This window comes from Columba livia, chromosome 1 (assembly GCF_036013475.1).
Source record: "Columba livia isolate bColLiv1 breed racing homer chromosome 1, bColLiv1.pat.W.v2, whole genome shotgun sequence".
Classification (NCBI taxonomy): Eukaryota; Metazoa; Chordata; class Aves; order Columbiformes; family Columbidae; genus Columba; species Columba livia.
The window spans coordinates 95,749,559-95,771,314 of NC_088602.1; the positions used below are offsets into that span (position 1 = coordinate 95,749,559).

Here is a 21,756-nt window from a genome sequence, read left to right on the forward strand (position 1 = left end):
CTTTGTGGATGAGGGAAAGGCTGTGGATGTTGTCTACCTGAACTTTAGTAAAGCCTTTTACACTGTTTCCCACAACATTCTCCTGAAGAAACTGGCTGCTCATGGCTTGGATTTGCATATTCTTCGCTGGGTAAAGAACTGGCTGGATAGCCGGGCCAAAAGGGTTGTGAATGGAGTCAAATCCAGTTGGTGTCTGTCCTGTTCCAACAGATGGGATGAGGGATGAGTTAACTCTAGACGCAACACGTGCCCTGACTCAACAGATGAGACCAGGTGTGAGTTAACTCTGGGTTAATTCTGCGCGGTTATGTGAAGTGAATAACAGACAATCACCTCCGGGGTCCAATTCAATTGTGAGTTTTAGTAAAAGTCCTTGTTGGAATATTGGTTACAGCGAATGGTGACTTGGCAAAAGTATAACAGCATTAACAGCAAAAATCCTACTACGAGCGGTATATTGACAACCATCAGTAGCTACAATATGAAATTTAACCAGAAATCAACAGCAAAGCTTAAAGATGGGGTTATCCTTATATGTTCAAAAGGGAAAGAGAGAAAGAGAGTGGTAGAGAGGGAAGGAAAACTAAGGCGTAAGGTAGAGAAAAAGAGAGTAATATATATATAGAAGGAGAGACCAAGAAATGGGGGTATAGGAGGCAGGAGAGAAGGAAAGAGCAGAGAGAAAGAAAGAAAGAAAAGAGTGAGGGATTCAGTCTCTTATGGCCCCACAATGTGGATGACAGGACTTGTACGATGATGTGTGGCCTCGGTGTTCCACGGCGAGGATGCTGGGGTCAGGAGCGCAGCGTCCTCCAATGTCTGGTTCAGAGTGAGGGTCCTCAGGGTACTGGTATTCTCTTGGTGAGGCTGAGCTGGTATTCCCTTGGTGAAGACTGGTAGGCCCTGGTGAAACTGGTGTTCCCTACTGTGAGGCCGAGCTAGTATTCCCTCCCATCTGTTTTAGGGCGAACTTCTTATAGCTCCCAGAGTAGAGGAAAGTCTGGGGGGCAGGAAGTGGTGATTGCAAGAGATGAACAAGTTTCCACAAGCTCTAGGCCATGATAAAGGGTCTCAACTTTTCCCCTTTGTTTGCCAAGCTGGGCATATCAGAAGATGGGGCTATGTGCCCTCCAGCACATCCTCCATCTCCTGTCGGTCAGCCAGCCTCATCTGGGGCTCATTAGCTCATAGTTGACGTGCAGACTGCAGTTCCTTCTGCTCTGAATGTGTCTTCTTCTGGCTGAACTAGTCACAATGTTTTCAGACATGATCCTTATCAATGTTCAACAGTGTCCAGGTACAAGTGGTGTTTGCCAGGACTCAGTATTGGGACCAGTTCTTCTTGATATCTTTATCAATGATCCGGACGAGGGGATCGAATACACCCTCAGTAAGTTTGCAGATGACACCAAGTTGGGTGGGAGTGTTGATGTGCTGGGGAGTAGGAAGGCTCTACAGAGCAATCTGGACCAGCTGGATTGATGGGCTGAGGCCAATTGTATGAGGCCAAGTGCCAGATCCTGCACTTGTGTCACAATAACCCCATGCAACGCTACAGGTTTGGGGAAGAGTGGCTGGAAAGCTGCCTGGTGGAAAAGGACCTGGGGGTGTTGGTCAGCAGCCAGCTGAACATGAGCCAGCAGTGTGCCCAGGTGGACTTGGCAATGTTAGGTTAGTAGTTGGACTCGATGATCTTAAAGATTTTTTCCAACCTAAACAATTCCACTATTCTAAGATGAACTTCAAAGCCAATAAATTATACCCATCCAAATTCTTCCTGGTACTTTGTGACTCTCAATTCTAACTTCTGGCTTTAGCTCTGAAAAGAAAGCAGAACTGCTTTAGATCTCATCTGAACCCTGCAGGGAGGGGAAGAAGCAGGCAAGCTGAGCTCTAAGATGACTTTTCTTGCTTGTGCCCAAATAACTGAGATGTTCATGCTTCAGGTTTTCATCAGTTCATTTCAGTATTGGACAGAAATCAGGCACAGGAAATATTAACTTGAGAAGATGAAGCTTCTGATAATCTGAAATGGATTCAAGTAATATTTTGGACTGTTGCTGTCTACTTCCCTAAACTATAAATCAAGAAGGCAAGCAAATGGAATGTCCCTGTCCTTAAGAGAGGCACCCACCCTGGCAGTGCTGGTTTCTTACCTTCAGAGAACCAGGAGGGTGGTTACTGTGCTCTGTGTTTTGTACCCCGGGAGGTGGCGCACATGATTTGTTTTTCAAATACAAGAGTTTTAAGCCTTTTCACAGCGAATTCTGTTGTCTTGCTTGAATTTTATTAGCAGTACTTTTTTTTTTTTCGTGTTTTTTTGTTTGGTTTGGTTTTTGTTTTTTAAATATACTACCTAAAAAGGTCCTTTGCTTGAGGTCTCCTGCTTATTTAGTAATATTCTACTTCCCTCCACCAAAAAGCCTCTTTCAAAAAGTTGCTGATTTTTAAGCACCGAGCTTTTATCTTTAAAGGTAGCATGGTGCACACCTGTTAATACACTTAAGGGATTGATCAAGCAAGATAGATTAGCACACCAACTGTTTAATATAGTGGGTTTATTTCACACTTTGGCAAACTGTCTGGTTCTGCTTATTGCTATACTATCAGTGAAGCCGACATATTATTACACAGCTCTGCTCACAGAGGTACTGTGCAAGCTTTCAAATTTTTTCTTGGGCTTAAATGTCTCCTATGCTTCTGAAATTGCCGTCATCTTCAGGGCAACCTCTGTGCTTCAGGCTTATGGAAAAACTGTAGGACTGTCTGTTCATTCACATTTCTGTTGTTCATCTTTCCCCATTGAAGCTAGCCCGTCTAGACAAAGCACCTTTTAAGTCTGTGTATGAAACACAAAATAATTTATTGCAAGAATACAGCTTTTCTGATAACCACAGTGCAATACAGACATGTGAAGGTTTACAACTCCAGTGCTCGATGTAATATTTCAGGACAACATGTAATTCTGATGGCCACTTAAACTGTAAACAGTAACTATTCTTCCCTTTCAGCACAAAACCAAACTATTTTAAAAAATAAATGGTTTTGTTTTCTTTTTTCTCCTTCCAGAGGCTTATAAGTACCATCTGCCTATACCTTGACTCATCATTTGTTTTTCTAGGAAATTCAATAGCATTTCCTAAGAAACACAGGTTGTTGTAAAGACTACAAAAATCTATGCTGCCAGTGTATACATAAATATTAGTGTATTGGATTTTTATAGTTGTTAGCTAGATAGAACTACTTTTTGTGAATAATCAAGGTACTGTGATTCTTCAACGTTTTTATTTTCATGCACCTAGCCCTATTCTGAAGTATTATGTGTAAGAATACTCTTTACTTTTTCTTTGGTTTAAGTTTTTTTTTTTGATTGTAAGCTTAACATTAACTTCAGCTTCCTGTATTCTTACTGTATGAGTTTTTTATTGTTGTACATCTTGAACATTTATCAGGCTGATGTTTTATACTGATTTTTAACTGCTGATGTATTTTTACAGTACTCTGCTTTGCACATATATTTCCTTCCATTGACTAACCTATACCCACCTTTTTCCCACACCGTCCTGCAATATCAACCCACTGTGACTGCCCACATCTGTTGCCATCTTGGCCCACAGGTAAGGTAATGATACCCTTTTTCTCTCTTGCCTCTCTCTAGAAGATAGGTCTGAAAGAAATCCAGCTCTCTCACTTTGTGTGTGGACTGTGCTTCAACAGTGGATTTACCGTGTTTTTTTTACTCTTTTAGAACTCCACCATCACCTTTGGATGTCCTGAACCTGTCAAGATGGTGTCAGACTTGGGTCCTTGTTGAGAAACTGGTGTTGACAGAATGGCTTAGGAGTTCCAGGACATACCACAGGACGTCATCAAGCTACAACAGCTTTGGCATCGCTGCTAGCAGGGACTACGCAATCCAGCTCCCTCTGGTAAATCTCTACCTGACTGAGTGGGCTTACAGAATTGTTTACATCCAGTATTGGCAGTAGAACATGTGGCACAGGATCTGTGCTAATAGGGACGTGTATACCTAATGACTCTACTGACAGCAGCATTTCAAGAAAATTAATAACAGAGATCCTGTAGGATTGTGTAAAGCCCTACAAAATTACCCAGAATTTAACAGAAGGTTTTCCCTCTCTTTTTGTCCTCTTCCTAACCTTGTCTTCCTCTTCTGAAAAGTTTGGGCTGCCATGTGTCTAGATGTCTAGATTTGGGCCCATAAGGTATTAAGCTATTGCCGCTAATTCTGAGAAACTTTGCTGATCAACATCTTTGATCTGGATTAAGTGCAATTGAATCTATTTTCCTTGAGTATTTCTGGATTAATAAAGTTTAAGAAAAACAAACAAATATACCCCACCTTTGTGTTTAACAGACTAGCAACATCCTGGAAGCTAGACTCACCAGCTTTATGGGTTTTCTATCTTATCAACTGAAAGTAATCATTGCTTACTTTTTGCCTTTTGCTATATTATCTGTTTTTGCATGTCTGGGGTAAAGGTGTTAAGATTTTAATATATCCACAAAGAGGTATTTAAAAGCTGTCATCTTGTTCTGACTATTTGTTCCTGGGTTTCAAGAAGATATTCAAGATACACTAAAACAAACCAAACAAACAAACAAACCAAAAAACCCCACAAAACAAGTCTTTGTATTAAAATATACATTTAAATCCCTATTTCTCCACATTAGCATGCTATCACAATTCAGGATGCTGAGGTTCTACTTGAATTATGGGCATAGGCATGGCTGTTTTACGGCAGCTTAAAAGCTGCTCTTCCACATTGCCGCCCCTGTTGCCCATGTGTATGTTATCTGTCCAAGTCTTAGGCAAAATCAGTTAACTTAAGCATCAGTTGCATATTTTATATGCAATATTTTATGCAATATTTATATGCAATATTTTATGTAGGGGGTCTAGTTTTTCTAGTAGCCCTTGAAATCCTTGTGACCCCTACAAGGAAATATTTGATACAATATTCTTTCTCTGCCCTACAAACTCTGCCTCAGTTTTGAATCATTAAGTTCTTTTAATTCATCCTAGCGAGATTAAAAATACATTTTTGACCATTTGCAGGTGAGCAGAAAACATGTAAATTAAATAGCTATGAGGGCTGGAATGACACTTCTGCAAAATGTTTAGCCAAGTGTGTTGGATGCAGCAAATACCTCTGGAGCTACAGTGGCTCAAAGGGTAAGCAGGAACTTGCTCTATTGTAATTTTAGAGTGTTAACAAATGCCTATAAACTTTCTTTAAAGACTGTGACTTTTGTGATAAGACAAGACTAACACATAAACAATGTGTGCGTACATTCACCTGCTCCATATAGTGTCTGCAAGAGTCATTTGTTTCCTGTGCTACTTATCACCAAAAAGTCTTATAGCCTCACAAGCATTGAGAGTGAAGATTAATGTTTTTGAAAGTTTCTCCTCTAAGCTTTCAAATTACAGAATGAATGGTTACAGAATGGACAGGAATAATGATACTTCAAAAGTGTTCTGCATCCCACATCTTTGATTAATTACTAAAGGAAGAACAGCATCGTGTTTCTTTTGCAGCCACAAAACTGAGACAACTGAAGTAAAACATTTTAAAATTTCCTAATCCTTTGGCATTTAAGATCCCCTCACCTAGAGAGCATTGGATCCCTGGGCTTTGGCTAGCAAGCAAACCGATTACTGTGTTGCCTGTTTGTAGCAAACACCTAGGAATAATTCAGTATGGTTTAGGCAGTAATGAAAAAGAAGTAACCTGATACATTTTTCTTGTGGGTAAAAGCAGGTAAACTGACAGTTACACGATAGACACTGACCACTAATGAATTGTTTGGTTTGGGTTTTTTTTCTCAGTGAGGCAGTAACAAAGCTCCTGGAAACTTAAAGTTTTTATTCATGGAGTCTGTGACCCACCAAGGCTCGTTTCAAAATTAAGCTATCCTGAGTTGTAATTAATTTTGCTTGCTTTAGTAAGATCATCAGAATTTTTCATTTGGCTGCTATGAACTGTAGCATTTCAAGCTTAAAGATATGTTATTTTTGCTTTAAAGGGGAGAAATGCATTCTTCAATAGTTTTGATTGTTTGTTAGCAGAGATATCATTTTGCCATCTTGCAGGATAACAGTTCTGGTAGAAATAACTTTATAGTTATAAGAGTAACCCAGAACAGTGTTGTCCTTAACTTTCTCTTGCCTACTCATTACTCCTTTTCCTTTTTGTCCTATACTTTTCATTTCTTAGGCTTATTTGTCCCCTGCTGCCACTTTAGGTATTCACATACCTAGGTTTTATTGGATGATGCTTTTCATTTGCAAGCTCCAGTACTTTTGACAATAACCAACAGCAACTACTCCTTCATGTTTTATCTGCCATTTATAGGATACAAGAATATTCTACTCACAGACAAGGACAAGAAACACCTCTTCTCCAGGGACTAGAAGCATCTATGGCTTTCACAGGTGTCCTGCGAGGAAGGCAAAAGCCTCAGTCTGGCTGACATCTTGATTTGTGCTGCCCTCCTGCAGGATTTTCTTAATCTGTTTGCTGACATAAATATAATTTCTGTGCATCACTAGATGCAGAGGGAACTAAGAAGGTTAAGGGAAACTAGATCAGAGAGTTTTAAGGGCAAATACTGATTCACAATGTAGTTGAGTAAATTTCAAATAAAATTACTAGCTTTGTTGTTTGGGTTTTGCCCAACTTGGAGTTTTTCAGTGCAGTTTCCTGAACATGTTTGAGTGGCTACTTCGGTCCTTAGAAGTTGTCTTTGATGTGAGCTGTGATTTCCTCAGTTAAGGTTAGGGCTGACTTGTGCTGGTGGGGCTCAGCACCCACACAGGCCTGTAAACACCCATCAACCGCAACATTTTGGAAAACTGGGACTTTTAAAAACAGAAAATTGAGCCCATGGTGCAGGGCTCATGATGGGTCACTCCTTTATCTCATTTCATCTGCTACAAGCTAGAAATCAGGCACTGCCAGCATTGTTCTGTAGTTTCGTGCTTCTTACATCTGGCCTGGGAGGCTGGGGAGCAGGAGAGATGTGGGGGTGCTGCTCCACATTGCAAATAGTGCCAGGTTTTTTGGTGGGGTGATGAGGTCCAGGGAATGACCAAGCTACCCCACCGGGAAGGAAACGTCCAGGCAAGCGTGCACAGCACCTTGCTCACAGCACCGGCAGGGCACACCGCAGGAACAGATGAACCAAGGGCTTGGCCCAGTGGGCTGGTGCCCATGGCAGGGCTTGTGCCATCCCAGGGCCATGGTGGTGGCTGAAGGAAGGAGGAGGGGGCTCCAGTGGGGCCCTGCTCCCTGACCTCAACAGCTAAAACACCCTGTCCATCACCAGGAAAAAGCTTTTCCTTTGCTTGCTGTTTCCTTTCTGGGCTGGGTTCAACAGACTTAAAAATAACTGGTTTATTTCAAGATACAGGGGGAAACAGCTTCTCAAACAGGCTGATGGATGGTGTTTGAGCCTTCCTTTTGATCCCACCAGCCATTTGATTTCTTTCTGTGGAAAACAACTTTTAGCACTACTTCTTATGTTTGAAGGTTTTAGGTGGCATCTACAGTTGTATTTCCTTGGCTCAAAAGAGGGTTGGTTTGGCAGATGAAACCTCCTGCCCCTAACGCCCTCTCCTCCTCAAGAGCAGGTGTTACAAGCAAGCGTCAGTCCTTTCACCGGCTTTGCCAATGAGATAACATGGGAGCTCGATGGCTCCCAGGCCTCCCCGACACCACCAAAGCACAAAACGGCCGGGAAGGCGATGGGAGCGCCGCCCCTCCCCGTCCGCACCCTGCGCCGTGGCTCTGGCCTTCCCCCGAAAGCCGCTCCGCTTCCCTGAGGCGACCCGCCGCTCCCTGCAGCTGCCGCCGTCCCCCCGCCAGAGGAATTCGACCAGGGCATCGAGGTGCGAGACTCGGTGTGCGGTACCCTGCGGTGCCGCCGGCGGCGCCAGGGTGTTGCGGAGCCGACAGGTGGCCGCTCCCTTCCCAACGGCGTTCCAGTGGCTGCAGGACGCGGCGAGGGGGTCGACCCTGCCCGTCCCTAGAGGAGGAGGGGACGAGGAGGAGGAGGAGGACGGGCGAGCAGTCCGCCCCCGTCCTGAATAATGTGGTCGAGGCGGCAATGTGAGTAGCAGCGCTGCGGCGGCGGGGGCTCGCCCCGCCAAGTGAGGAAGGGAGGCGCGGAGGGCGCCGGTGCAGCCGCCCGGTGCTCCCGGAGAGGCAGCCGGCACCTCGCTCCCGCCTTGCGCTCTCCTCAGGTGGGTGCCCCGGAGCCGCTCCCCGGTCGGTCGGGCGAGCCGAGGCCCCGCTCGCCGCGGGAAAGGGGCGGGAGGACTGTACCCGAGCCCCCGGTCGGGAGCGGGGGTGCCGGTGCTGGGCTTCGCGGTTGGACAACCACATTTTTAGGTTGGAATAATTTGAGTCTTGAATCACTTGCCTTTTTTCCCCCCTTTTAAAATCCTGCAGTGTACAGCTGTGTATTGGCGAGGTGTGGGGAAAGTGGGCATTTCGAGTCAGCTAAGCATCAAAAAAAAAAAAAGTGCTTACATTTAGAGCTTTTGTTTCTGGCAAGGGGCAAGCGAGCACTTGAAGGACAATGGAAATTAGGAGCTGCTGTAAGGTGGGACTGCTAATCGCTTTCTTTTCCTTCTACTTTCTTTTCCTTCTATTTCGCTGTCATGTGTCCTGCCACACCCGGACTGCCCGCAGGGTTTTTTCCTCCCTGCTCCTCTCTGCCCTCTTGTCTCCCTGACACCGTGAGTATTGCCGGGTATCTCCGGCTGCGTCACCTCTCTGGGACAGACGCGGAAGCAGGGGAGGTTTGTGCCACCTGTCAGGGCACAACGAGCCCCTCTGCCGCACACCGTCCCCCTGCTGGTACTGGGCTGAGCAGCCACAGCCTCCAACGTCAGCAAAAGCACAGTCCGGGTTTTGTGAATCTAGACCGCACTTTACACTTTATAACTCCTAACTGCGGTGGATAGCAAATTTTAATCTCTCTTAACTCCCTTAAGTTTTTCTGAGTTAATGCCTTAGCTGCTATTGTGTAGAGTTTCACGCGTGTCTATGCGAGTATTCAAAAAAAAACAAAACAAACCAAAAATCTGTGCAGGATGTGTAACCTCATTTAGCTAAGAGCTCCAGGTGGACCCAGCAGATAGGATCAATCCAGTCCCCCAGTGCCTTCTGAATCCAAGAAAGTAAAACTAGAAGACGGTTGGCAACAAAAATGTTTTCTAACAACACTGGAGAGTTGGTAAATGTATTCTTTAATCTTTAAAAGGCATATTTTAGAACCATTTAAGAAGCTTGCAGTTAAAGTAAAATACAATCTAATCTTAGAAGCTAGATATTCTGTACTCTCTCTTCTACTTAGGTAAAATGCTAAGCCGTTGAGCCTATTTTGCAACAGTTGCTCCATAGTTTTGATGAAAACCAGTGATGAAAATCATTGTAAAGATACACCTGCTAAGTCAACAACAGAAAAAGCACAATAAAACCTCATAGATCTTTACAGTGCACCCCACCCCCCAAAAAAATAGTTTCATTCTACATGGTTCCTGCATCTTCCTTCTTTGTGTGCACGAACTTTGTCAGGGTTCGTGTTCACATTCACTAAATTTATTAAAAATTGGAGTAACTTTGAGTATTATTATTATTGAGTGGTTTGCACCACTGCAAGTGGTAGAGTGAGACAGATTTCTCTTAGACTAAGGTAATAATTGGGGAATTTGTTATATCTCTGAAGATTCATTATGTATATTTGGACATAAGAAGGATTTTTTTCACTATAAGAACAACCAGCCATTGGAATAATCTCCCCAGGGAAGTGGTGGATTCCCCAACATTGGACACTTTTCAGATTCAGCTGGGCAGTGTGCTGGGCCATCTTGTCTAGACTGTGCTTTTGCCAAGATAGGCTGGACCAGATGATCCTTGTGGTCTCTTCCAACCTGGTGTTCTATGATCCTATTATATTACTTTCTCAATCTTAATCCTTTGATGAAAATACAGTAAGTTTCTCACAGTATCTTCCTTGCAGTCAGACAAATGCACACACTTATACAATGACACAGAACATTTTAAGAGTTCAGATCAGTACCTTAGAAGATTTTACTCACTTTTTCTTTTTTCTCAGCCTTTTTTTCTGATGCAGAAAATAAGAAACTGGGATTATTTACAGAAGTACCTTCAGTGTTCATCATTACCCACATTCTCCCTCACTGAGGTTCAAAGGCTGGAGTACAGCTGTGCTTCTGATTGTTAGAGATGACTGTGTCAGAGAGGGACACTTGCTACTTCTGTTGCGATTAAAACAAAATGAGAGGTCAGGCGACAGTACTGTTCAGTGCTGGTTTACCAATCTGCGTTTTCCTTGGTGTTTTGTTACACCTTTTGTTTTTAATGCCAGGTAGAATTCAGGAATAACCACATGCACAAATACAGGATAGGAAGTAACCAGAGAGGTAAAATCCTTACAGGAAAAATGACCTGGTCTTTATGGTGGATTATAAACAGAACCTCAGGCAATAAGGTCTGCTATTAAGAAAAAGATTCAAACTTCATTCTGGCATGAAGAGCCAGAACTAGAGCCTCCAGAATGTGTGTGCTGGATTAGTGTGCCTATTCTGCAGCAAAAAACGGACCAGTTGGGCAGAATTCACGGGAGAGCAGTAGGCTCTGCAAAATAGGAGAGGAGAAAAAGTGAACAATTTGGCCTTATTCTAGAGAAGGGGTATGGCAGAAATCTTGACGTTTGTAAAGGCACTTTCAAGAAAGAAAGTAATATCTTCTCAAGTGTAAACTGTTACTAGGAAGATTTAGGCTAAATAATACACAATATTTTTTAGCAGGTTGGCAAAGTGAACATATCAGTTGAACATGTTCAAGAACACGTTCCTTTGCAGATCAGGAAGTTATCACATGGCATCAAATCATCAGTGTTTCACAACTGTAGTGTGATACTTCTTTGTTCAATATCATAAATGAGGTGATGCATTTCTTGCAGATCAGAAGTGCGTGTTAGCATTTCTGATGAGGAGGAAGATGAAATATTCAATATGGAACTGTTTTCTATTTCTTCATAGTCAGCAAAATTGTGAATCCTGTTGTTTTTGTATTGTGTTGATGTGCCATTAATACAGTCCATGGAAACTGTGATATAACTGAGAGAAGGTGAAACGATGACTCTAGTCATGTTTGAATGCAGTCAGAGCTCATCGTGTGAATGAGATTATTTGGGCCTTCAGTTGTTTTTACCCAGCATGTCAAAAGGGTGAATGGAGGGAGTTCCCTGCATGGTCAGCATTTTAAACCGTTCCTGTAGTGTCTGCCTGTCACAGAAATTCAATAGTTAACTCTGAATTGTCTGTATAGTCATGTGTGGTATCTGGTACTTTTCAAAGTCAAAATCCTTTTAGGGTTGAGATGAGCTTCGTGTTTCTTTGAGGTTTTATGGGTGTGGATTGAAGGGAGTTGGGAGTTTTTGCTTGAAGATCAAGTTTTAGAAACAAAAGGGGTTGTCAGAGGCGGGAATGCAACAAATACTCTATCACCTCATCTCTGAAGGCTGCAGTTAACACAATATATCAGAAATAAAATAGCCACTTTGTGTAGCAGTGCCAGAGAAAATACAAGATTTTCTGTGTTGCTACAAAAATATATTTATGTCTCTGTGTTTTTATTTTTGTTTTTTGTTTGTTTGTTTGTTTGTTTGTTCTTGTTTGTTTTTTACCTTGGCAGGTCCTGTGAAATTAGCAGGGCTCTTTTTGGCATCCTTGGCTGCTTGGTACTTGGGATACTTATTCGCTGGTCATATACCCAAAGACATGATAACATTTTCTGTTGCTAATCTTCAAGACATTGGAAACAAACCAGTGTTGAGGCGTATGTAGTTGTACTTTTTTTTTTTTTTTTTCCTTTATACTAGATCTAATGTTGTGCATTTACATGGTAAATGACAAATGGCTTGTTAGCTAATAAATGATTTGGTGTGTGCTACTTTAAGAATGAAGTTGGCTGTGTAAATTTAATTTATTAATGCAAGTCTGAACTATTTCTTAGATGCTATCTTTGAAGAAACACGATGTCAACTTATGTTTGCCAGTATGCAAATATAATTAATTGAATAGTAATGTAAGAACACCTTATTAGTTTGCTGGCATGTAAGAAAAAGCTGCAGGTACAGCTTTGGTCAATCACGTGTATGTTAAAGTTACAGTAAACTACTGAATCACTAACTAAACTTTGTGATTAAATCCTCATTATTTTTTTCCTCTAATCTGACTGGATGGTTTAATGTGTGTGTTTTTCTCATTCTGTGACTATGTTACTGTGTGAAAAAGGCTTAATGAGAATGATAACTATTAACCTCAAGTTGTTGGTAGGAATAATTCATCACTCTAGCCCTTGTTTCCTCTTATATGAAATAGTACAAAATAATGACTCTAGACTCAGATCACACCATATAGGCCATTTTTCCCTAGATAAGCTTGTTCTTGGTCCCAGTAGCTGTTTGAAAGTCAACAACTTAAAGCCCAGGCCAATCTGTGATAATGTTGCCAGAATACTGGAAAACCAGCAGGATTGGGTTCTGTGTATATATGTTTGAGCTTAGCATGTTGACATTATTTCCATGTAGAAATCCTTCATGCAGCATCCAAGAAAACATTTTCTCATCTTTGTCATTGTAGCCCCAGTCCCCAAAAGGCAGAAGTGTGATCACTGGTCTCCTTGCTCCCCTGGGAGCTACTCCTATCGAATTCTTAGCGGTGGTGGCAAAGCAAAGCTGGCTAAAATTTGTTTTGAGGATGATCTGTGAGTATCAGTCTACCTTTAAGTCTAAGGAAGTACTTTGTAGCGTGAAGAAGGGTGTTTCATTTTGGTTCACTAGCAGCAAGTAAGCTCCTACCAAGGGGCTCCTATTCTGGTGCTAAACTCAGAATATATCTGACAGTATCTAACCCTTGCCTCTACCTCCTTTTTAAAAAAAAAAAAATTACCTAATCTCAGGTTATTTTCTTGGTTCCTCTACATAAGCTGCACTCAACTCTTAGTTTCAAGTGTGAGTTTTAATCTTCATGGTTCAGGATTGCCAGTTTATGGTATGTCGAATAGTCAACACCTTCTGAAAGTCAGGTTCTTTCATGGTTTTTCAAACTGGGCAGGTAGAGTAACTTCAAAACCTTGCAGTTATCCTTTGTGTAGATATAGTCCACATACAACATTACCACAAAATGACATTTTATCTTGCTTTTTGGTGTTGGGTTTGTTTTGGGTTGGGTTGGGTTTTTTTCCTTCTTTATCTTCCTGGCTGGATTTCTACAAAGCACTCTCTTAATCTGGCTCATTTTGAAAGACTCATTGTACATCATTAAATGAAACTGAGTGATATCATGTGCAAGATTTTTAAACTGTAGCTATTGTTTACTACAAAGTCTTGAGTTAAAAAACTGAAGAAAACACAAGCATCAGGACTTAGCATTGGTAAATATAACTTTGGATCAGAGATTCTGGATGGATGCATTCTGCTGATACTCTATCTCTATTGCAGGCTCATAAGCAAAGAGAAGGGTAATGTTGGAAGAGGTATAAACATTGCCATTGTTAACTGTAAGTAAGAGAAAAAATGTTAGCAAGAGACATACTTTTGTACTGCAATAATTTACAAAGGTTCTTGGGGTTGGGGGGAGGATGTTTGTTTGTTTTTTCCTAGCTAGTATAGAAGGAAAGGAAAAAATCACAAACTTGATTCATGTTAAATGTAAGAAACAAATCCATGTTTTAGAGAAACAGTCTTCTGGAAAAAAAAAAAAAAAAAAAAAAAAAAAGAAACATTTCCATAAGTGTTCATAGAAGCAGCGTATATGTATTCTGTTAGATTAAAGAACTGCTTCTTGTGTAACAGTAAAAATATCTGTGATTTCCAGCAGTAAGACTGTACTTTCAGGTCCAGTCCTTGATAAAAATTATTAACAGCTACTTCTCCACTGATAAGGGTGAAGCAATAACTGAGAATTGCAGTTCTGCCCCAAGGTGCATGTGCCTTTTCCAGACTTGGACAGCAAGACAGACTCAAAGCTTGATTAATATTAAACTGTCATTATATGTCTTTGCTTATAATGGGAGCTATTAGAAAGCAGAAAGTGCAGTGTATTCCAGATCTGGAGGCACCATTTTAATATAGATGAATGGGAATGGTGGTGAAGTGCGGTGTATTCAATAATGGATCCCGACAGAAATGAATGGCTGAATGTTGGGGGGATGTGGAAGAAAGGGAGTTCAGATGCACAGTCATTTGGCTTTGATCACAAAACACTTATGTTCCAGTTTTTTGGTCCCATAATTGCTAAGCAAGATCTTGATCTTGTATAAACTTGCATGATTTTACTGAAGTCACTGGGAGAAATTACCATGGACAAGAACCTGTTCCATTTTTTTTTTTCCCAGTTAACTGCTACATTATTTTTTTCCAGTAAGGAATCATAAAAACTTTGCTGGTTGTAATAGGTAAATAGTTAAAAATGAATTTTCAGCATAGAACTATAAAGTAAGAGGACAAATGATCATCCTGAATGCTGAAACAAGATTATAGCAAATAGGAGTAGGGAACTAGCATTGTCTTTGCACCTGACATTAGTGAGGAAAAAGAAGTGATATATCACATTTTACACATTTTTAAACAGCCATTTCCTTCATCACACATGTAATCATTTTAGCTACACTTCACCTCCACCTGCAGGTAAATCTGTCCCATTATCTTGAACCAATCTGTAGACATATTTCCTACAAGTCCTATAATAAGGTCAGCCAAGCTAATGACTGTGCTCAGTAAGTTTCCTATGGCATCACATTTGTAATTTATTCCATAATGGTAGCTCTTCCTTCTCTGAATGCACATGGTCTTTTATAAGAAAGGAAGACAGAACTGTTAAGGCCAAGCTAAAAACAGAGAAGGAGAGAGAAAGAATTTTGTGGATTTCTGCAGTCCTCACTACAGCCTTTTCCAGTTTTTGTGATCACTGCTCAGAAACAACCGAGTTCTAGAACACTGTTTTACCATTGACAGATTTTTGCTACCTTTTCCCTTCATCAGTGTGATAAATCTGCCATTTAAAATCCTATGTTCAGAAGAATTTGACTTCATGATTGCACTGTATATAGATCAAAGATAAGACAGAAATTAATTGGGAACTGCTGGATCTTCTCACTGGAAATGAGCTGATGCCCTCTAAATGAAAAAGACTTCATGTAGCAGGGATATGGGTCTTGGATGGTGAAAACCAATTAATTCAGTTGTCATGGATGTAAAAATTTGAAAATTGCTTCCAATTGTATAATATATATCTTGTTTAAACAGATAGCCACCTAAACAGCAGCATAATTAATTATGAATATTGACCAAAATGTTTTGGAATGACTAATTGTTTGCACGCTTAATTTCTGGTATGGAGAGTGTTGAGTTTCTGTCCACTGAGATCCAAATGGTATGGAAGCTTGCACATCTAAAACACTTTGCAGAATAGTATTAAGCTCATTCAAGTAGTCTTAGGCTTAACTAATTTTCCTATTTAGGGTTGCGAAACATAGAACTACACAGTAAAATGAATTTCTTCTTTAAAATAAAAGTAATAAAATTCTTTACTCACATTTGATGATTCAGAGATTGCACAAAGCAAAATATTCTTCCCAAATCTTAAACTTAAGTCATTCCATATTCTTTCCAATTTAAAAACATAAATTCAGAATCACAATGATACACAAAAATAGAGTTGCCTAGCTTTACTTGAAAGTTCTGTATGTGCTGATCGAATTTAACAATTTTTCTTACGTTTACACAATTTTTTCATTACAGATCGAACAGGAAAAGTTATATCGGCACATTTTTTTGACATGTGGGAAGGAGGTAGGGAAAAGAATGTTGATAGAGCTTTTGTTAGTGTTTCAGTGTTAAGAAACGACTTACATTTAAATAATTATCCTGCTCTTTCAAAAGACTACAATTGTATTATTGAAGGGGATTAGCTAGAAATAAACAGCCATTGTCTTCATAAAACATGCTCTGGTCAGATATGATGACAAATTTTACCTGAAAAGCTGAATTTCTCCTTTTGGTTTAGATAACTAATTGTCTTTTTTTTTAAATTGTCTTGCTGCCTTTTTTCTTTCTTTTCTTTTTTTTTTTTTTTGTTAATTGTCAAATTGTTATTTTTTAATTGTCCTTTTTCTCTATGATTTCAGTCTGGTAGGAATAGCACTTAAACAGGTACCATATCCAGATACTTCTGTCTGCAAAATTCCTTTTCCTTGCGTATTTTGTTTTATTTTAGTTGTAAAATCATCATAGGAAATTTGCTAGTCTGTCTCTTGACATCCCTTCATGCAGCTAGAAGGATAATCTTCTTTAAGAGTAGCTTTTAGCACTTTTTCCAAACTCTGAATGATAAAGGTTTCCTTACCTATTAGTAAGGAGAAAGAGAAGGCACTGGAAGCTGATTCTCTGACCACTTGAGAATACTTGTGACCTTACGTGCGTGAATAGAAATCACATTGGGACTAATCATGGAGCTACAATTTTATAATACAGTATGTAGCTTGTAATGTTTCCAGGGCTCCTGTTACATTTTTTTGTAAGGAAAACAAGTGTCTTGTCTATGTCTAGCAATTGCAAAACCAATAAATATCTTAGTGCTACAAATAGGCTGCCACTTAATGAAAGAGGATGTACATTGGAGTGTGGAACTCAGCTCTGCAGATAGCATGGTAGGGGGAAGCACACAGAATAGCAATGACTTCTCCTGGACTATTCATTTTTTTTCTTGCATGTATAATATTACATGAAGTAAACATAAGAAAGCATCTATATACTTACCTTGTGTGTAAACGGCCTTTGTAGAAGTTCAGATGTATCTTTGTTTACTACTAGGAAATGCAGATCAATCTATGCCCCCCTAGCCTTTCATGAGAGCCAGCAGCTTTCTGCATCTTTCATGATTAGGCCCTTTGCCTGTAAACAGAAAAATTGCCTAATTAAGTCTCATATTGAATAGACAAGGCCAAAAAGTGAAAACAGGTTCAAAGTAGGTGCAATGTGATATCATGTAGTGAATAATCGGTTATGTAATTGATTCAACAGACCACTCGGGAGAGATGATGACTTTCATTAAAAATGCACCAGAAGGATCCCTCCTTCTGATGGTGACTCAGGACGAAGGAAGCACCCGGTAAGCAAGTTATTCATGACAGGCTGAGGAACAGAGCAATTAATAGCTTGAAAATAGTTATTGCATCATGGCATAAAGAAATGATGAGTTTCACTCTATAGTCAGGATTGTTCTCTAATTTTCTGCCTAAAAGGCTTTGATTCCATGTCCATTCAGTGCTTGCCCATATCACATATGCTGATGATTCCACAGATGTATAGATAGTGTCATATTTGTTTAAAAGCACCAGTTGTCCTCATAAAGGGTAATGCTGTTACCTCTGGGTCACAACTTCTATTAAGAAGCTACCCACACCTCCAGTTTTAAAGTACCTAGACTTCATTCCTTCTTACATCTTAGCCTGATTCTTCAAGTGCTTTCAAATCTTAGGGATCTCTTATGGTATAGTAATTAAAAGGGAAACATTTGGTTGATAAATATTTTATGTTCTTGTCCTTATTTAAGAGGGGTTGAAATATCAAATAGTATTTAAGATATATTTTTCATTTTGCTATGCTGTTAGAAACAGGTTGTATTAACATCAGGAATGTAGAGAGGAGGAAGAAAAATAATTTTGTCTGCAAGTTTAATGACATGCTACTAAGACAGCTCTCAGGATTTTTTAAACTTCTCATTGTTACTTCTGCTGACATCCTAATGTAAGGCATGAATCAGCTGTGCCCTTTTTCACCATTTTTCACATTGTGAATTTTTAACTCTTTTTTCACTAAATTTTCCTAGGTTGAAAAACGATGCCAAAAAATTAGTAGAAGAGCTGGGAAGTAAACAAATATGGAATATAAAGTTCAGGTCAAGCTGGGCTTTTATTGCTGCCAAAGGCTTCAAGCTGCCAGATGATATCCAAAAAGAAAAGGTCAGGTTAATTTTATTTTCAGTTTTTATTTGTCTGTATATCAGATATAACCTTCAGGTGCAGATTTCATGGGTTAGTTATAATCACTGGGGCAGATGCCCCATCCCTGGAGACATTCCAGGCCAGGCTGGACAGGGCTCTGAGCAACCTGATCTAGTTGAAGATGTCCCTGCACATGGCAGGGGGATTGGACCAGATGACCTTTGAAGGTCCCTTCCAACCCAAACTATTCGATGACTCCAATCTGTCATTCTCCTTTGCTTTGGATCTGGATCATATACAGTACTGACTTCTACCATATCAGCACTAAATCATCTGTAGACAGTTTTCAGAAGTGACCATTAATTCTAGAGTCTCAGTTTTTAAATGTCCAACCTGACATGCTGTACAGAAACTTAAGGACAAAATCCAAGGCCTTCATAAAAATAGATACTTTTATATGAAAATGGGACTGTCTCAAATTAGCCATGCACATACAGCAATGCTTGCATCACAAAACTTTTCCAGGTAACTTGCCTTCAGACTTCAGGAGGACTAAAGATATCATTTTAAAATCAGATTTCTGTTTGCACCTGTGACCTTGCTAATTCGCTTTCTATAAACCCAGCAGTGCTCATCCGTATGACAGAGGGGCACACAGAAATGAGAAAAACCAATACAGAGGTCAGTTGCCTTGATGATACTGACTCCCTCCAAAGGCATGTGAAACTTTCACAGTTATTTTTTTCCCAGAATATTGTTACAATCTTCACATTACAGAGTTTCTGTGGGAAGAAAGGTATTCAATTTAGGGTATATTATGACAGCCATCTGGGAAATAAATAAAGCACTCTGATTGAGAGAGAAACTGGTGGAATCTGCACTTAACTTATTACGTCAAGCAAGATATGTAACATGCTACTTAGTTTCTCAGTCCTACCCTATTACCTCCTTCTGTTATATGAGGTTTGACAAACTAGTCTGTTATTGGTGAACCAAACATTGATTTTTATTTATTTATTTATTTATTTATTTTGGGTTTTTTTGACAGATAATCCACTCTGACAAGAACAACAGATACAGTGGCTGGCCAGCTGAAATCCAAATAGAAGGCTGTATCCCAAGAAACCTGATCTAAACAAATGCATACCTCATTAATAAAGATGTCTTTATATTTTTTATATATCTATTACTCTAGCAAATTGCCTCCAGAACCCAATCAGCATCTGAACACTAATGGTAAAAGAAGCCATATGCGCAGTTTTTAACCTTCTCTTCCTCTGTGAGGTTTTACTCCAATCTGGAAACAAATAGGTATTTTGATGACAAGTGGAAATAAAATACTCTGTTTTGGAATTACAGTGTTCAGGAATTCATTCACAAAATACTAGCATTTTTTTAAATTATGATACATTGTCATTAGTAATTTTAGTGTTTTGGTTTTGCTTGTTTATTTGGGTTTAGTGTCTGTTTTCTTTTCATTCCTATTGAAGACTAATATACAAATAGAACTGAGTCTAAATTGTAATATAAAATCCCTAGCAGTAAAGCAAGTTAGTTTTATGTTAATTTATTAGTACCCAATTATCTTCAGAAAAAGTATGGAAATAGCAGTTACATTTGTTGAGCTGGTTATAGTGATGTTGACAACATGCAATAACAATGTTAACACATAAAGATCAAGTTATTGGAATTATTTTGCTAAATTTAAGCCGCAAATCTACATGGTTTTTCTAATTATTTGTTCTTCCTTTAACTTCCTTCAAAAATGTTGTGACTTCATGCAAGCTTAAGTGTTCTTAATGCTAACTGTAGAATCAAACACATGACTGTAAGGAAACTGTAGAAGCCATTTATTCAGTCTCCCTTTTCCTGAAGCACATTGACTCTGTTTGGACCTTCCTTAACTGGCATTTGTTCCCCCTGTTATTCAGAAGCCTCCCATATGGCAGATTTCACAGCATTCCTGTAGCATTTCACTGTTATTCTATTTATTCCCCAAACATATGGAATTAACCTAAAAGGACCAAGCACATTACACAGAGTATAACTCATCACCATTCTTTTTATGCCAGTCTATTATGTATCTGAAGACTGTTCTCATCAACTCTGTCATCCCTAGACTCAACTTACCTGGTATATTTTAATCTTTCTTTACATTTTTCTCAACACTAAGGACATTCACTTAGCAGCAACTGTCTCAAAATGCTGTGCTTCAAACAAGTCACAGCATTCTGGAGTTACTTGGGAGCACCCCACTCTCGACTTTGGGCAAGAGGAAAATCAGAACTTGTGACCTGAGAGGGTGGCTGCCAACAGCCAGAGATTCAGTCTGTTCCTTCTCTCCATGTTGCCTGGTTGATGCCCCCTCAGCAGTACTCCAAATCTCTACCCTTGCTGCATCTGCCACTTCCAGACTGTGGTCACTGCTGTGTTCAGAGTATCACAGTATCACAGTATGTTTGGGATTGGAAGGGACCTCAAAAGATCATCCAGTCCAATCCTCCTGCTGGAGCAGGAACGCCTAGGAGAGGTTGCACAGGAACATGTCCAGGCGGATTTTGAATGTCTCCAGTGAAGGAGACTCCACAACCCCTCTGGGCAGCCTGTTCCAAGCAGCTTTCTGGTATCACGTCCACCACCAGTCCCTGAAGCTACCAGTTTCCTGCTACCAGTTTCCAAACTGCTTTATAGCCCAGGGACACTGCCAAAGAAAGCATTTAAATTAGTTTGACTCAATTTGACTGTGGCAGACTCAAAATGGTTCTCCCTTATCACCTTGCTACAGATGAGACGGTTACAAATTGAGTACTTAAATAGCTGTTTCAGTATTTTTCTACATCTAAGTCATTCATCTTTTGTTCTTTTTGCTTGTTCATCCTACAAGCTGTGTAGGTCAGGGGCACAAGTATTTTACACATGCAATAGCAACTGCTTGTGAACTGTTGTAACTTATGCTGAACTTGGCCTCATTCTTGAAATCTAGGTATTTGGATGGAAAGTTTGCTAGCAGTTGCAGGCTACTTTTCAGCTAAGAAAACTTCTCTGTGTCTGCTGATGTTCCTTACATGTGTGTTTTAACAAAAGAGGAGAGGTGTCATAGGCATCTGTCTTCTCTGTGAGCCTGTGGTGGGACAAAGCTTTTCCAAAGGTACTTCAGTGCTTATTCCTTGGCAGGTTTGAAGCAGTGGGTTCCAGGTGCCTTGTGTGTGCTTCCTAGGGTTGCTATAGAATTATTGATATAGTGTTACAGATGTTATATAGCAAAACATTGTCATAACAATATGTATATAGGTCTTATAGCGAAATCAAGCCTCTTCTGTGCTTCAGATAAATCATAGAATCATTTCAGTTGGAAGAGATCCTCAGGATCATCGAGTCCAGCCATAACCTAACCTAACTCTAGCACTAAACCATGTCCCTAAGAACCTCATCTAAACACCTTTTAAACACCTCCAGGGATGGTGACTCCACCAATTCCCTGGGCAGCCTGTTCCAATACCTGACAACCCTTTCCGTGAAGAATTTTTTCCTAATATCCAGTCTAAACCTCCCCTGGAGCAACCTGAAGCCAAGTGACCTAATCAATTGTGCTTTAGCATTACTGTCACCCAGATCGATCCCAAGACATATGGTTTGTGTAGGTTCATTTTCTTAAGTGTACAGCTTCATGTCACCAATAATTTATTCG

The 21,756-nt window shown here is 40.1% G+C and overlaps 1 protein-coding gene across 4 annotated transcripts; it reads left to right on the forward strand.

Moving 5' to 3' along the window:
* Positions 1 to 3,854: 3,854 nt before the first annotated feature.
* FAM3B (FAM3 metabolism regulating signaling molecule B) lies at positions 3,855 to 19,421 on the forward strand. 4 transcript variants are annotated; one of them, XM_065068486.1, is made up of 9 exons: positions 3,855 to 3,929; positions 5,081 to 5,197; positions 11,754 to 11,897; positions 12,704 to 12,827; positions 13,564 to 13,622; positions 15,865 to 15,915; positions 17,146 to 17,233; positions 17,954 to 18,086; positions 19,117 to 19,421. In XM_065068486.1, exons 3-9 carry the CDS (start codon positions 11,840 to 11,842, stop codon positions 19,201 to 19,203), a joined length of 600 nt encoding a protein of 199 aa, XP_064924558.1. In that variant the 5' UTR covers positions 3,855 to 3,929; positions 5,081 to 5,197; positions 11,754 to 11,839; the 3' UTR covers positions 19,204 to 19,421. The 4 variants fall into 4 exon arrangements, with proteins under 4 accessions (XP_064924558.1, XP_005514935.2, XP_064924546.1 ...); XM_005514878.3 differs by lacking the exons at positions 3,855 to 3,929; positions 5,081 to 5,197 and adding an exon at positions 7,906 to 8,135; XM_065068482.1 differs by lacking the exons at positions 3,855 to 3,929; positions 5,081 to 5,197 and adding an exon at positions 8,072 to 8,269.
* Positions 19,422 to 21,756: the final 2,335 nt, after the last annotated feature.